The sequence below is a fragment of the Belonocnema kinseyi genome, chromosome 2 (genome assembly GCF_010883055.1).
Source record: "Belonocnema kinseyi isolate 2016_QV_RU_SX_M_011 chromosome 2, B_treatae_v1, whole genome shotgun sequence".
NCBI lineage: Eukaryota > Metazoa > Arthropoda > Insecta > Hymenoptera > Cynipidae > Belonocnema > Belonocnema kinseyi.
The window spans coordinates 65672394-65686382 of record NC_046658.1 but is presented as its reverse complement, the minus strand read 5'-3'; the positions used below and the strand labels follow the sequence as shown (position 1 = coordinate 65686382).

The 13989-nt window shown below is 29.4% G+C and overlaps 2 protein-coding genes across 4 annotated transcripts in view; one reads left to right on the top strand and one right to left on the bottom strand.

Moving 5' to 3' along the window:
• The window catches only part of LOC117168306 (kelch-like protein 18), a 17251-nt gene extending 16433 nt beyond the window's left edge, over nt 1-818 (bottom strand). Inside the window, exon 1 of the mRNA XM_033353864.1 lies at nt 524-818. The gene's annotated coding sequence lies outside the window, so the exon portion shown is untranslated. The remainder of the gene's footprint in view (nt 1-523) is intronic.
• Nucleotides 1-13989, top strand: part of LOC117168307 (non-specific lipid-transfer protein-like) — a 15117-nt gene extending 1128 nt beyond the window's left edge. The window contains exons 1-4 of one of the 3 annotated variants that reach the window (XM_033353865.1): nt 845-1096; nt 6771-7209; nt 7324-7699; nt 12639-13989. In XM_033353865.1, the coding sequence (XP_033209756.1) occupies nt 6780-7209; nt 7324-7699; nt 12639-13452 (1620 nt within the window). In that variant the 5' untranslated portion in view covers nt 845-1096; nt 6771-6779 and the 3' untranslated portion in view covers nt 13453-13989. Of the gene's footprint in view, nt 1-844; nt 1097-1256; nt 1548-6770; nt 7210-7323; nt 7700-12638 lie in introns of those variants that run through there. The other 2 variants (XM_033353866.1, XM_033353867.1) reach the window with 2 other exon arrangements.

Here is a 13989-nt window from a genome sequence, read left to right as displayed (position 1 = left end):
TTGGTTATGTTGTTGAGAAAGTAAATTTGACAAATTAAAAAAAGCTAGAAGGGAAATGGATTGGAATTTTTATTATTTATCATTTTTTGTTTATTATTAATTAATTGCTTCTTTCAAGAAATTGCTTATTCGAGAATTTTAGTGGCCACCTACACTTAAAAAAATATTTTCAACAATAATTTAGAGATCATATTAAAACAAAAATGTGAAAGAAAATATGATTTAAATGTTTTTGAAAATACATTAATCGACTTTGAAACTAATAACAAAGAACAGTTTATTTTGTAAAGATGAAAACGATGTGATGAGCCAGGAATAAATTACGTCGATTAAATGTCTTTGTTCCTACTTTCAGCACGTGCCATAACTAAAATAAACACAATAACAGAATAAAACATCGACCGAATTGAATTAGAAAAAAAATTTAAATTTGTACCTCAAAAAAAATATATATTTTCAAGTCAAAGATTCTCTTATCAATTTCGCTTGGTAAAAAGTATTTCACAGAGTTTGCAATACTCACGATTTTACGTAGGTCATTCTGCGAAAACCTTCAGCGGCTTCAGTCTCGGAAGTGTTATGAAAACAAACCCGTTGACATTTAAAATTACCGGTACCGGAAATAAGCAAATAGCTCCCAGATCAAATTTGTTGTTTTCAGCGTTTTAATTTATCATGTGCAGGAAACGACAGCGAATAAATTATTTATCACTTTTTAGAATTTTTTCTTATTCAATCAAATTGATAAGGATAAACATGCGTATATGTATTTTTCTCAAAGAGAAAAGTAATATTCTCAAAGTGAAAGGAGCCGCTTGGGTCTGGAGAGTGGCGACATCCGTTACTCCAGAAAAATCGACTTAATGTCACGTGAAAATACAACAGCTAGACACAAGTCTTGTCACCTCGGAGTTCAAAGTGTATTTTTTCTCTTTTAATCGATTTATTTTTCGCTCTAAATTGATAACAAAGTCTCTTGCAAGTAGTTTCCACTAAATAGTTCATTGTAGTTGTACTACCAAGTATTTGAGTTATCTGCCGTCTCTGTATTTTCAATTTGCAGGTGCATTTCCGTTGACTTTTAGTGTTTATATAAGTAAGTAGGCAGGTGTACGTTATTTACCTTTCATTTCTATGTGCAAGTTGTTCACACTTAGACTTTGCGCTCATCAAAATCTGTATTATGTTGTCCCTTTTTTTTTTTAATTTTAAGTTTAAGTTTCCTGTTTATTTTGAGATTTTGACAGTTCTGTCGATCGATTTTTGGAGCGTTGTATCGAAATAAATATTTAGCTACTTGTATATTAATTATGAGATTAATTATTCATACGGATTTTTATGAGAAGATTTTGCATCTCGTGAAAGTTTGTGAACTTTGAACCCAGAGTGACTTGTAAAATAGGGAAGGAAAAACAACTGTATGGGAGTGTCATTCTGTGATACATTGTCGCTTAGATAAGAAATTAGTTTGCGTGTCATTTACGCGAGGAATCCACGAAATTGAGGCGTTTTAGTCATTTTATTCCACATTAATTCAAAACTAAATAGTAAGTATTCAAACATAATAATGAGAAGTAAAAAGACGATTTGTGATTTTTTTTAAAGAGCATTATAGTGTCAAGTAGGTCAATCATGGTGGTTTAGCTCTGGCACTTTTACGAAACAGTTATCTATCCAACTCGGTAATAAGCGTTGAATTCAGGAGAATTAAGAATTTGTGTCCCCATGATTACGCGATTTTTCCTCCGTCAAAAAATCCCCCAACGGGAAAAGAAAAACGTCAAATCTTATTCTTCTAAATCAGCTTAGTAAAGATTAACGGAAGCATATTAAAAGAATTAATAAGTAGAAGGATGAAAAGGAAGGAATAGTAAAGCTTAAAATAATTTCACTTAGAAAACGCTGGATTAAATTCAAGTTTATGTATTTTTTTCTGATAATAAATATTTTGTATTTAATTGTCATTTGTATGTGATAAAGAAAAAGTCATTCATAATTATATAAACATGTTTTTATTAATTTTCCCGGATTTCCTAAAATTCCCACACAGTAGACATCTTGTTCTTTTATGAATAATTCATTATTTACTGTCATTTTATCTTTTTTGCTTCGTTTACTATTAATTACTTACTTTCTTACAAATTTCAAGAACATTTATAAATAATCATGCTTTACTTGTATTATAAGGTACATTATTATAATTATTGAAAATTCCTCATTATTATCAACTTATCAATTATCATTAATATTTAATTAATATCTATTACATATTATTGATGTTTTTATTTTAACTATTTTTTCAGTATTGGATCGTTTTATAACTTATACATTATGGAAATATTCAAATTTATATTTAGTTATATTAAAGTAATTTATTCAAAGTCTTAAAATTCAAATGTGTGAATTAAAATAATTTTAAGTCCAGAGAGAAAGGCTTGAATTGATAAAAATTAAAATTTCAAAACTTATGTTCCACATGAAGGAATTAAAACAATTTATCACACATATTTTGTGAACTGATTCGAAGGGATTAAATAAATTCGAAATATGACTACTTTTGCGCAATACAAAACATCTGTGTGGGGTGTGCCTACCGATACAATTAGAAGGAAATAAATATATTGAAAACACGTTATCTTTTGGGGGATAGGAAACTATGCGGCGTTCACTATGGAAATAGAAATGAATTAATTTCGGACATATCCCACTCTTCTGATGGCATTTTAAAGAGATCTTCTATAATCTTCTATTCTACGCTGCAATCTGAAAATATTAATTTTTCTGTATCCAACACTTATTACCAGGAATTTTAATATTACAAATTTATAATCTATTTTATATATTTCTAGGAAAAATTACTTTCATTTGTTGTGATGTAATTATTAATTTTTTACAAAAACTTATTTTAAAAATCTGCCCGCGGCGTGGGAACATTGTCATCGCTCGCTGTGCGCGACTGTTGGTTCTCGCGCTACGCGCTCGCTTGTTATATTTCCCCGACATTTGTACACATGCTTTCTGAAATTAAAGTGCAAGGCATAAATAACTGTAATTGATTGATTGTGAATTTTTTTTGTTAAATCGCCTTCGGCTTAAACGAACACATTCCCATCACGTATCTCATGCTTCGTACTCGAATTTGTCGAATGTGCAAACTTTTCTAGATTATATTTAACTCTGTTCTATCAAATGTATATTAAATTAGTTTTTGTACCTAAACCTAGGATATGCTTATTCATATATTGCAAAATAAAGTACAAATTTCATTTATATCATTACTTTAATATATTTTCCTTATTCCGCATTAAACTTTATTATCAGCTACAATGAAATTGTATATCATTTCAATAAACGTATATTATTACAATGCATAATATGCATTGTATTAAAACAGACGTATTTCGATTGTTTTATTTTGATAATTAAAAAAAAATGGTGCATCTATAAACAAAAACAATTTTGTTATTAAACATTTTATTGCAGCTTGAGCCGTTTTTTCCACAAGTTTAACTTGTTTATTTTCAATGCCATGTTTACTATTTAAACCAAAAATACGTGTCCCAGCGTAAAGTGATTCCAGAGTGACTTGTGAAAGATGGATTGAAAAACAAGTGTATGGGAATGTCATTCTGTGATAAATTCTCGTTTAGATAAGAAATTTGTTTTCGTGGCATTTACGTGAGGGATACACGAAATTGAGGTATTTTAGTCATATGAATCCACAATAGTTCAAACTTATTATTGAGTATTTAAACATAATAATAAGAAGTAATAAGACTATTCGCGGTTTAAAAATAGCATCATAGTGTCAGGTAGGTTAATCATGGACCACGGTCGTGTAGCATTGTCACTTACGAAACAGTTATCTATTCAATTTTAATATTCAGAATTTATAATCTTTAGAATATATTTCTAAGTTGTCAATGATTTCAAGAGATTTTCATATATTTATATTTTTTTGAATTAATTTGGATTTTACCCTTAATTCGTATTAAATTATCCTAAATTCTAAATTGTTTGGATTTAATTTTTTTACTTTACTCCATTCGACTTAAATGAATAGATTTTTTAATTTATTTTTTGTTAAATTTATCCTGAAGTCTTCGAAACTCACCTTTTGAATTCTTAGACATTTCACTAAATTCTTTTGAATTTCCGCACATTTTTCTAATCTACTTTCAAACTTACTGAATTTTTGTAATTAATTTAAAAGAAGATAAGTCACTTTATTAATGCAAATTAGTCACTTTTTGGGTTAAAGATTACTAACTTTTGTTTACTTTTTTGGTTTAAATGCGTCATTTTTTTCAAGTAAATTAGATTTTGTCAGTCCTGAAAATAATCAGTTTAAATTTAAAATTGCTTTATCCCATTCATGAAAAAATTTTATGTATTTACAACTAAAAAATCAATTGCAGCGAAATTTTTTTCTCGCATTCTTCAGAGTAAAATAACCGGCACGTAATTTTTTGTTTCAATATAATATTTTTTTTTATCATGCTATGATTTTTTAACCTTCTGAAATGTATAAAATTCAACCTTTTTTTATCTATAATTACTAGAAAACTATCTATTTTGAGGAAAAATTCTCGTCGTCATTAAAGTTCATATTTCGTATAGGCTTCATGAAAAACTGTAAATAATGCATTATTTTTGTTATATCGCCCATGCTTTTCGAAGTTGTTATAAACAAATTGAATTTTCGCAAAGTCAGAGCGCTTTTTATTGTTTAATTCGGTCTGAAATTATTTTTAATTGTATTTTTTTGGTATTATTTATAATTGTATACAACCGGTTGTGTGCAAATTTCAGAGTGGCTCTTGTAATATATTTTTTTCTTTTTTGTTTTTCTTGATTTGTTTTCGTTCATCAGTTCAGTTAAACTGAGTTAAACATCGCAAACATGTCATCAGTTAAATTTAAAGATCGTTGTTGTAACCCGTTTCATGGCAAATCGCACGTCCCAAGAACTAAACAAACAGTTTTACGTAGATTTGCTGTTCCGATTATCAAAAAACTTGATATTAATGAATGATATGCTGCACGTATATATTTCATCAATGATTAAAAGAACCAGCGTGGAAAACCCGTGGTAAAAAAAAGTAATATTAAACAAACCAGTCATCAAGTTACGCCTAACTTAAACGCTACATACTGGAAAGCGCTGCGCCGAGCGAGGCAACTCAGTGAGCGCCGTCATGAGCTTCTAATAATTTAAATATCTCGTGAATTATTACATGGCACGCTCGGAAATTTTGCGCGCAACCTTCTCAATACAATTACAAATAATTGCAGACCGATGAAAGATATAATAAACGGTTCGAATTTGGAAAAATTCAATTTGTTTATAACAATTGCAAAAAACCTGGGCGATATAAAAAAATTATGCATGATTTACATTCTTTTATTAAGCTCATACGAAAAGTCCTAAAAATTCTCCTAAAAATGAATAGTGTTCGAGTTATTATTGATTAAAAAAGGTTGAATTTTATACACTTCAAAAGTTTTAAAAATCATAGAATTAAAAAGAAGCTATCAGATTGAAACGAAAAAAATAGGAGTCTATCATTTTACTCTAAAGAATCGAAGACAAAATTTCACTGCAATCGATTTTTTGGTTGTAAATCTGCCCAGTAATAGGCGTTGAATTTAGAAGAATTTGTATTTCTATGGATACGCGATTTTTCCTCCGTCTTAAAATCCCCCAAGGGGAATAGAAAAGATATAAATCCTATTCCTCTCAATTCACTTAATAAAATTTAACTAAAGCATTTATTTACAGACTTGAATTGATTAAAATTGAAATTTCAAAACTGATGTTCCACCTGAAGGAATTAAAACAATTTATTAAACATATTTTGTGAAGTGATTAGAAGGAATTAAATAAACTTAAAATATGAACACTTTTGCAGAATTGAAAGCACGTTCGTTTTTGAGGAATAGGAAACAATGCGGCTGTCGTTATGGAAATATAAATAAATTATAGTTTCTGAAATATCCTATTCTTATGTAGAAATTTTAGACAGCTGGAAAAATCGCGCATTCAAAAGAGTAGAATAATCTTCACTTTTACGCTGAAATCTACTAATATTAATTTTTCTCCATTCAACGCTTATTACCGGGTGATATGAAACGTCCCGTTTATTAAAATTGTTTCAAGATTAAAATTTTGGTCTTTAACCCTGGAATATGAACTAAAATAAAAATTGCTTGTTACAAATATACGCCTCAGACGTACATATAATTAAAACCTGCTGAAATTAAGTTATATATGTAGTAGTATATATAGTATGTTATTAGGCTAAGGGTTTAATAAATATACCCACAATACGCGATTTGAAATATTAGCTTTATTTATCATTTGTAATTTGTAAATTACAATAATTGTAAATTATTTATAAATTTCAACTTTTTTAAAATCGGCCCTATAATGATTTTATTTATTTATTTCAAGTAAATTGGGACTTTTACAGTCAATCTCGTCTATTTTAACTTCATACTACGTTCCGAAGATGTATAGTTAGTATTCTAGGATTAAATATTAATAGTCAGGGTAAATGAAAAATTAGTCAGGATAAACTCAAGGAATTTTTAAAATAACGTGTTTTGGCCTTCCTCTGATTGAACATTTTTCCATTTTAAAAGTTTGTAAAATATATAAAAATATTTCAAATGCTGCAGTTGAATATATTCTAAAATTCTAAACCAAAAATACTCATCCGTAAGGAACATTAATCCTTAATAATATATTGGAAATGATTTTATTTTAGACTCTCACAATGGCTCAGAAACCCAAAGTTTACGTTGTAGGGGTGGGTATGACAAAGTTTGAGAAACCAGGCAGACGCGAAAACTTCGATTATAATCAAATGGGAAAAGAAGCCACATTGAAGGCCCTCGAGGATGCTGGAATTTCATACAATGAAGTCAAAGCTGCTTGTGTTGGGTACGTGTATGGAGATTCCACCTGTGGCCAAAGAGCATTGTACGAAGTTGGTTTAACTGGTTGCCCAGTTTACAATGTGAACAACAATTGTTCAACTGGATCCACCGCTTTATTATTGGCTAAGCAGATCATAGAAAGCAGAAACGCCGATTGTGTCTTGGCTCTTGGTTTCGAGAAAATGGAGCGCGGATCACTCTCTTCCAAATACTTCGATCGTACAAATCCCATGGATAAACACATCACTGTTATGGCTGATATAACAGGTCTGTAATTTACATTATAAAATAAAGCTATTTGAAATGGACTATTATAATCTAACAAATCGAAATTTGAATGACAATTGCATTAAATTCCTTTTATTAAATGATTTCTTTTAGGCATCAATGACAGTCCATTGGCTGCACAATTATTCGGAAACGCGGGTATTGAGCATATGAAGAAATACGGAACGAAACCCGAACATTTTGGAAAAATTGCCTACAAAAATCACTTACATTCCATGAACAACCCCTACTCCCAATTCCAGGATAAATACACCCTAGAACAAATTATGAATTCTCCCAAGATCTTTGGACCTCTCACAAAATTGCAATGCTGCCCTACCTCCGATGGATCAGCTGCTGTGGTTCTAGCCAATGAAGAATTTGTAGTAAAACACAACCTTCAGTCCCAGGCAGTGGAAATTGTGGGAATGGAAATGTCTACAGATTTGCCATCCACTTTTGAGGATCGTAGCTGCATGAAAATAGTTGGGTGAGTACTCGAAATTATTTTCAGACGTCAACCGGCCAAGAGAATTGAATTTCAATTCAAAAGTTGAAACAAAATCTAGTCGACTCCCAAATTGTTTGCCCACAAGGCACAAGACCTGGAAAAGTAACGGCATTTTGGAAGATCGAATTATTTTAGTAGTTCATGGGGGATTTTAAATTTGCAAAATTATTTTTATTTTGCTTATAAAAATACAGTGAAACTTCCATAAATCGAATAGCCGATAATTCGAAGTTTTGTTTTGGTCCCTGCTGAAACTTCTATTTTTTTCAATGTTAAAAATATATTCGATAATCCGAATTTTGATATTTCGATAAATCGAAGTTTTCGTTATTTCGAATCAAATTAGACATCCCGAGAGAGTTTATAGCTTCCATAATTCGAAGTACAAAAAGTTTTACTTTAAAAACTCAAAAAATATGTATACCCATTTTCTAAGATGATTAAAGCCAATCAAAGTTGAATCTCTTGTTTAGTAAGTTTTCAAAAGTAGTATGAAGTAGGAGCTAATGTTGAAATCAACTCAATTTAAATTTTCCGCCTGAAGTATGAAGTTTATTATTATTATTTATTTATATTATTATATATTATTGTATATTTCATATATTTTTAATACTTGCTTAGTTATTTATTACGTTATCGTCTGAAAACTGCATTTTTCGATCATTTGGAATTTCCATAATTCGATTTTTTTCTACTCCCCGTGCCACTTCGAATTACGAAAGTTTTTCGGTAATATAATGATAATTCCAGAATTCAAAAAAATGTTGTTATAACATTAGTGAGAATTAAGTTATTATGAAAGAGTCGTTTGCGTATCCCTGTGGAAATAATTTCTAGGAATATTTGCACAGAAACTTCGATGAATTTCTATGAAAATTTCTAAGGATTTCTACGAATTTTAAATGCATTTTCTTAATTTTTCATAAAAATATACAAAAAATTACATATTCATTGAACATTATAGAAAATCGTAGTTTCTTAACAAAAACCCCTATTAAAAATCATAAAAAATTAAAACTTCATTTTTTAGTCCTATATACTTGCTATAAAATAGTATTTATTCACAATTGTGTGGATAATTTTTTAATTTTTAAAGAAAAATTGTATGAAAAACTGAAAATATAGCTTTTTTAAATAGGAAATCTTCATAATTTTCTGTAGAAATGATTAATTTTTTACAAAACATCTATTATAGCAATTGTAAAATGAAAAATGAAGTACAAATTTAATTTATCATTATTGCTTTAATAGTTATTCCTTACTTTGTATTATATTTTATTCTCAACTATATCTTGAAAATTTATATCATTTCAATAAGTTTATATTATTACAATTCATAATATGCATTGTATTAAAACAGACGCATTTTCATTGTTTTTTTATAATCAAAAAATAGTTCAATCTATAAACAAAAGCAATCTTGATATTAAACATTTTATTGCAATTTATGTCGTTTTTTCATCAATTTAATTTGTTTGTTTTAAATTTTATTTTTACGATTTAAACCGAAATATACTCGTCCCAGCGTAAAGTGATTCCAAGAAAAGTCGTAGGTAAAATTTAGCGAAAAAATTTGTAAAATGAAAAGTTATTGTAACATAGTGGTTTTTCTAAAAAGTTGACGTATTGTTATCACAAAATTGCATAACAAATTTGTAGATTTTTATTATTGAACAAATTTGGTTTATTTTTTTCGTCTTTTGTGTCGTTTTTCCAAAAATTAGATTTTGTTTATTCTTATTTTTCACGACTAAAAGAAAATCTACTCGCCCTATTAATAACAAGAACTGCGCGTCATTTTTACGGTTTAACCAAAAATACGCGACCCAGCGTAAAGTGATTCCAAGAAAAGTTGTAAATAGAATTTAAGCGAAAAATTGGTTAAATAAAGTTATTGTAGCTTAGTCGTTTTTCTAAAAAGTTTAAGTTTTAATTCTAACGTATTGTTGTAACCAAATTTTACATAAAATTTGTAGATTATTTTTTGTTGAACAATAACTTTGGTCTATTTTTTTTCCTCTTGTTTCGTTTTTCCGAAAATTAATTTTTTTATTTTTAATATTATGTTTGACGATTAAAAGAAAATCTACTCGTCCTATCTGAAAATGATTCATAACAGATTTGTAGATCATTTCGGGGGAACAGCTTTTGTCTATTCATTTTTTTAGTACCTTCTAGCGTTTTTCAAATAAATTAATTTTGTTATTTTGAATGTTATTTTTTACAAGTAAAACAAAAACTGTATTGATGATAAATTTGGATGAGTTCTCGCTCTTTTTTTGGAAGAGTAACATTTGTCTTTATTTTTTTCATGGCTTGCCATTTGCCCAAAAATCGAATTTGTGTATTTTTAATGTTGTTTTGTAGGAATAAAACAAAAACTACGCATCTGATTGAAAGCTAATTAATAACAAATTTGTAGGTCTTTTGTATGAACAAATTTTGTGTTATTATTTTTTTTTCTCAGCGTGTGTCGTTTGTCAAGAAATTTCATTTTTTTATGCTGTCTTTTACTATTAAAACAAAAATGAGGTCTCATATGAAAAATTAATGAATAACAAATTTGTAGATATATGTTGGGTGCATAATTTTCGTTGATACATTTTTTTGGAACCTTGTACAGTTCGACGGTGCAATGGTATTTTTGATTATTTTTTTTTGCGAATAAAATTATAATTTTTTATTTTTCAAGAAATTTCAGAGTTGTTCTAACAAACTTGTAGGGCTTTCAAAAAGCAGCGTTGCTCTTATCTTGGCTTTTCTCATATCGCGCGTTGTTTGGCTTAAAATTTTCATTTTCGTTGCTCTTTGTTTATTTTTAAAATCCTATAATTCTGATAATTTACTTTTTTATCGAAGAAAGTCATTAGGATACATTGCTCGAGCTTGCAACTACTACAAATAGTCTCAACAATTTAGAAGATGCTCTAATTTTTCAAATTTTCATCCAAAGTAGCTGGTTAACGAACTCGCTCGTTCTTTTTTAAACTGTGTGCCTAATTGCAACCTAATCCGGTTAGTCTTTCAAAAGTCAACCGCATTACAGATAACAACGACAGACAAACACAACCGTAAAACTAGTTTTTAGGGATTCAGAAGGTCTTGACACGTGAAGATTAAAAAAAATCTGTGATAGTCAGTTTTCACATAAAACTGATATATTCTAATTATAATAAAAATGTAAAAATATATAAAAAACTAAATCTTCAGTTTTGAGTAGTAAATTTTCTTATGCCATATGACACTGTACTTTAAGTTTTTATTTCGTTTAAATAATGCAATTCTCTTTTTTTTTTCATTTTAGCCAGGCACTAAATTCTTTTTCGCACTTATAAGTCAAGTTAAAAAATAATCAAATTGCACTATTTAAACAAAATAAAAATGCTAATGGACTAGACAGACGTTTCCTAATATGTTTTAAAATATTTCTCAAAAATTTAGAACAATACGTGCATTTTCCATGAACTAGACGGAAGTTTCCTCATACTTTTTAAAATATTTCTCAAAAATTTAGAATAATATCTGCATTTTCCAACTATTCTTAGTTGAGAGATTTTTTTCGTTGCAAAGTATACAATATATTCAAAGTTCGAAATGCTTCTTTTTTGGTGAAAAAATCTACAATTTGATTGAAAATGCAACAATTTTGTTGAAGTCAACTTTTTTATGTCAAAAATTAAACCACTAATTCATATTGCTAGCTGATAATTGAACTATTTTGTTGAAATTTTTTTTCATTTGAGTTGAAAATTACTTTCTTTAAACTGAAGAAATTACTTTTTTACTAAAAATTTATTATTTAAATTTTAGTTGAAAATTTATTCTTCTTAATTAAAAATCCAATTATTCGATTGAAAATTTAACTACTTTGTTGTAAAATTAAACTACTTATTTGAAACTTTAACTGTTTTGTTGGAAACACATTTAATTCTTGTTAAAAATTCCTATTTTAGCGTTAAGAAATTTTTGTTTTAACTAAAAATTAAACTATTCCATTTTTGGCTCAAAATAGATCCTTTGTAGGTTGATGATTCAAACATTTGATAGAAAATCCATGTATTTCGTTGAAAAGTCGACATTTCGGGGTAGAAAATTGATCATTTTGGTTCAGTATTCATCTAAATTATATTATATTTTTTTGTCACTGACATCGTATCACAAGCATATTACTGAAAATATAAATTTTGGTTTTGTTTCTAAATAAATCACTGAAGAGGGCTCTCACATGAGTCGAAACGTCTGACTAAAAAACACAGTTTTTTTATTACTGAATCCTAAAGCCCCTGTCAAGAAACACCAAGTTATTTTCTACGATTAAAACAAGAATTAAGCGTTAAATCAAAAAACTGTTGATGACAAATTTGGATGAGTTTTTACTCTTTTCTGTAAGAGTAACATTTGCATATTCATTTTTTCATAGCTTATGTCATTTGACCAAAAATCTAATTTTTTATTCTTAATGCTGTTTTTTACGAATGAAACAAAAAGTTCGCACACAGTAAAAGAAGGATTAATAAAAAATATGTATACCTTTTTAGTTGAAAAACGTTTGTCTTTTTTTTTCTTAGCTCATGTCGTTTGTCCAAAAATTTGATTTTTTATTTATAATGTTGTTATTGTCAATAAAACAAAAACTACATGTCACATAAAAAAGTGATTAATAACTAATTTGTAGATATATTTTGTGTGCATAATTTTTGTTGATACATTTTTTGTCTTGTGTTGCATAGTTTGACCACGCCATGGCAGTTTTTATTTTTTATTATTTTTTGTGCGATCAAAATTTAATTTTTCGGGGTTTCAAGAAAATTCAAAAAGTTGTTCTGACAATCTTATAGGGCTTCAAAAAGGCAAAAAGCAATGGAAACCGGACTTCTCAAACATTTTATATCACAGCTTTAAATTCACTATTTTTCAGATACGATATGACGAAAAACGCGGCAGACAAACTGTTCAGCAACACCCAATATAGACCATCCGACGTGCAAGTTGTAGAATTACACGATTGTTTTTCCGCCAACGAGTTGATCACTTATGAGGCCCTCGGACTTTGTGCACCAGGAAAAGCTGGAGAACTCATAGATTCTGGAAACAACACCTACGGTGGAAAGTACGTGGTGAATCCTAGCGGTGGTTTAATTTCGAAGGGTCATCCTTTAGGAGCGACTGGTTTGGCTCAGTGCTCTGAACTTTGCTGGCAGTTGAGAGGCCAAGCTGGCAAGAGACAAGTTCCTGGAGCCAAACTTGCCCTTCAGCACAATATTGGTCTCGGAGGTGCGGTCGTCGTCGCCCTTTACCGTCTAGGGTTCCCACAAGCAGTTCGGCGCAACAACGTCGCCGCTACTGCCGATCCTTCAAAATTCAAAGCAAACACGCTTTTGCAAGCGCTTGAAGTCGCCATGCAGGAGGATGAGGAAGGATTCATCGAAGGCGTTCGCGGAATTTATGGACTCAAAGTAACCAGTGGACCTGATGGCGCTGAAGGCTATTGGGTAATTAATGCCAAAGTTGGAAAGGGGAAAGTCGAATATAATGGGAAAGACAAGCCAGATGTTATTTTCACGATCAGCGACACTGATGTTGTCGATTTTATATCTGGAAAATTGAATCCGCAGAAGGCTTTCTTTCAGGGAAAAGTCAAAATTCAAGGAAATATGGGCTTGGCAATGAAACTGCCTGACTTGCAAAAACGCGCATCCAAGAAAATCGAACACATTCGTTCGAAATTGTAAATTTTTGTTAATGGGAAAAGGGGAAGGTTTTGTATACAATTAGATTTAAAACGTAAGAGCAAATTTTAATACTCTAATGTTTTTGAAGGTGCCTTATTGGCTCTCCTTAGGGAGATTTCTAAATAGTTATATTCAATCATCAAATATATTCGTTACAGTTCATATATTTTATATTATTGAATATTTTAATCTTCATGTTAATCTTATTGCCTATACTCGAATTATGGTTTAACGTGAAGTATATATGTATATTGTATATATTGTATTTTTTGTATCATTTTTACTGAAGAGATCTAGTGTTAAAAAGTCTGGTGAGTTACACTAAAAAGGAGAATACTGAAAGACGTGTAAGCTATATGAAAACAAATATCTTACATCTTACATCACAGAAAATTTGATAGCTTTCCTTGAAATACTCCTTAGAATTTAGGTTGGTCAGCATTTTCTTTTTTTAGTGACTTCCTAGACTTTAAGATGTGCAAAATGTTAATGAATCTTATTGTGGAGATGGTTTGCAATAAATATTTGATTAATTAC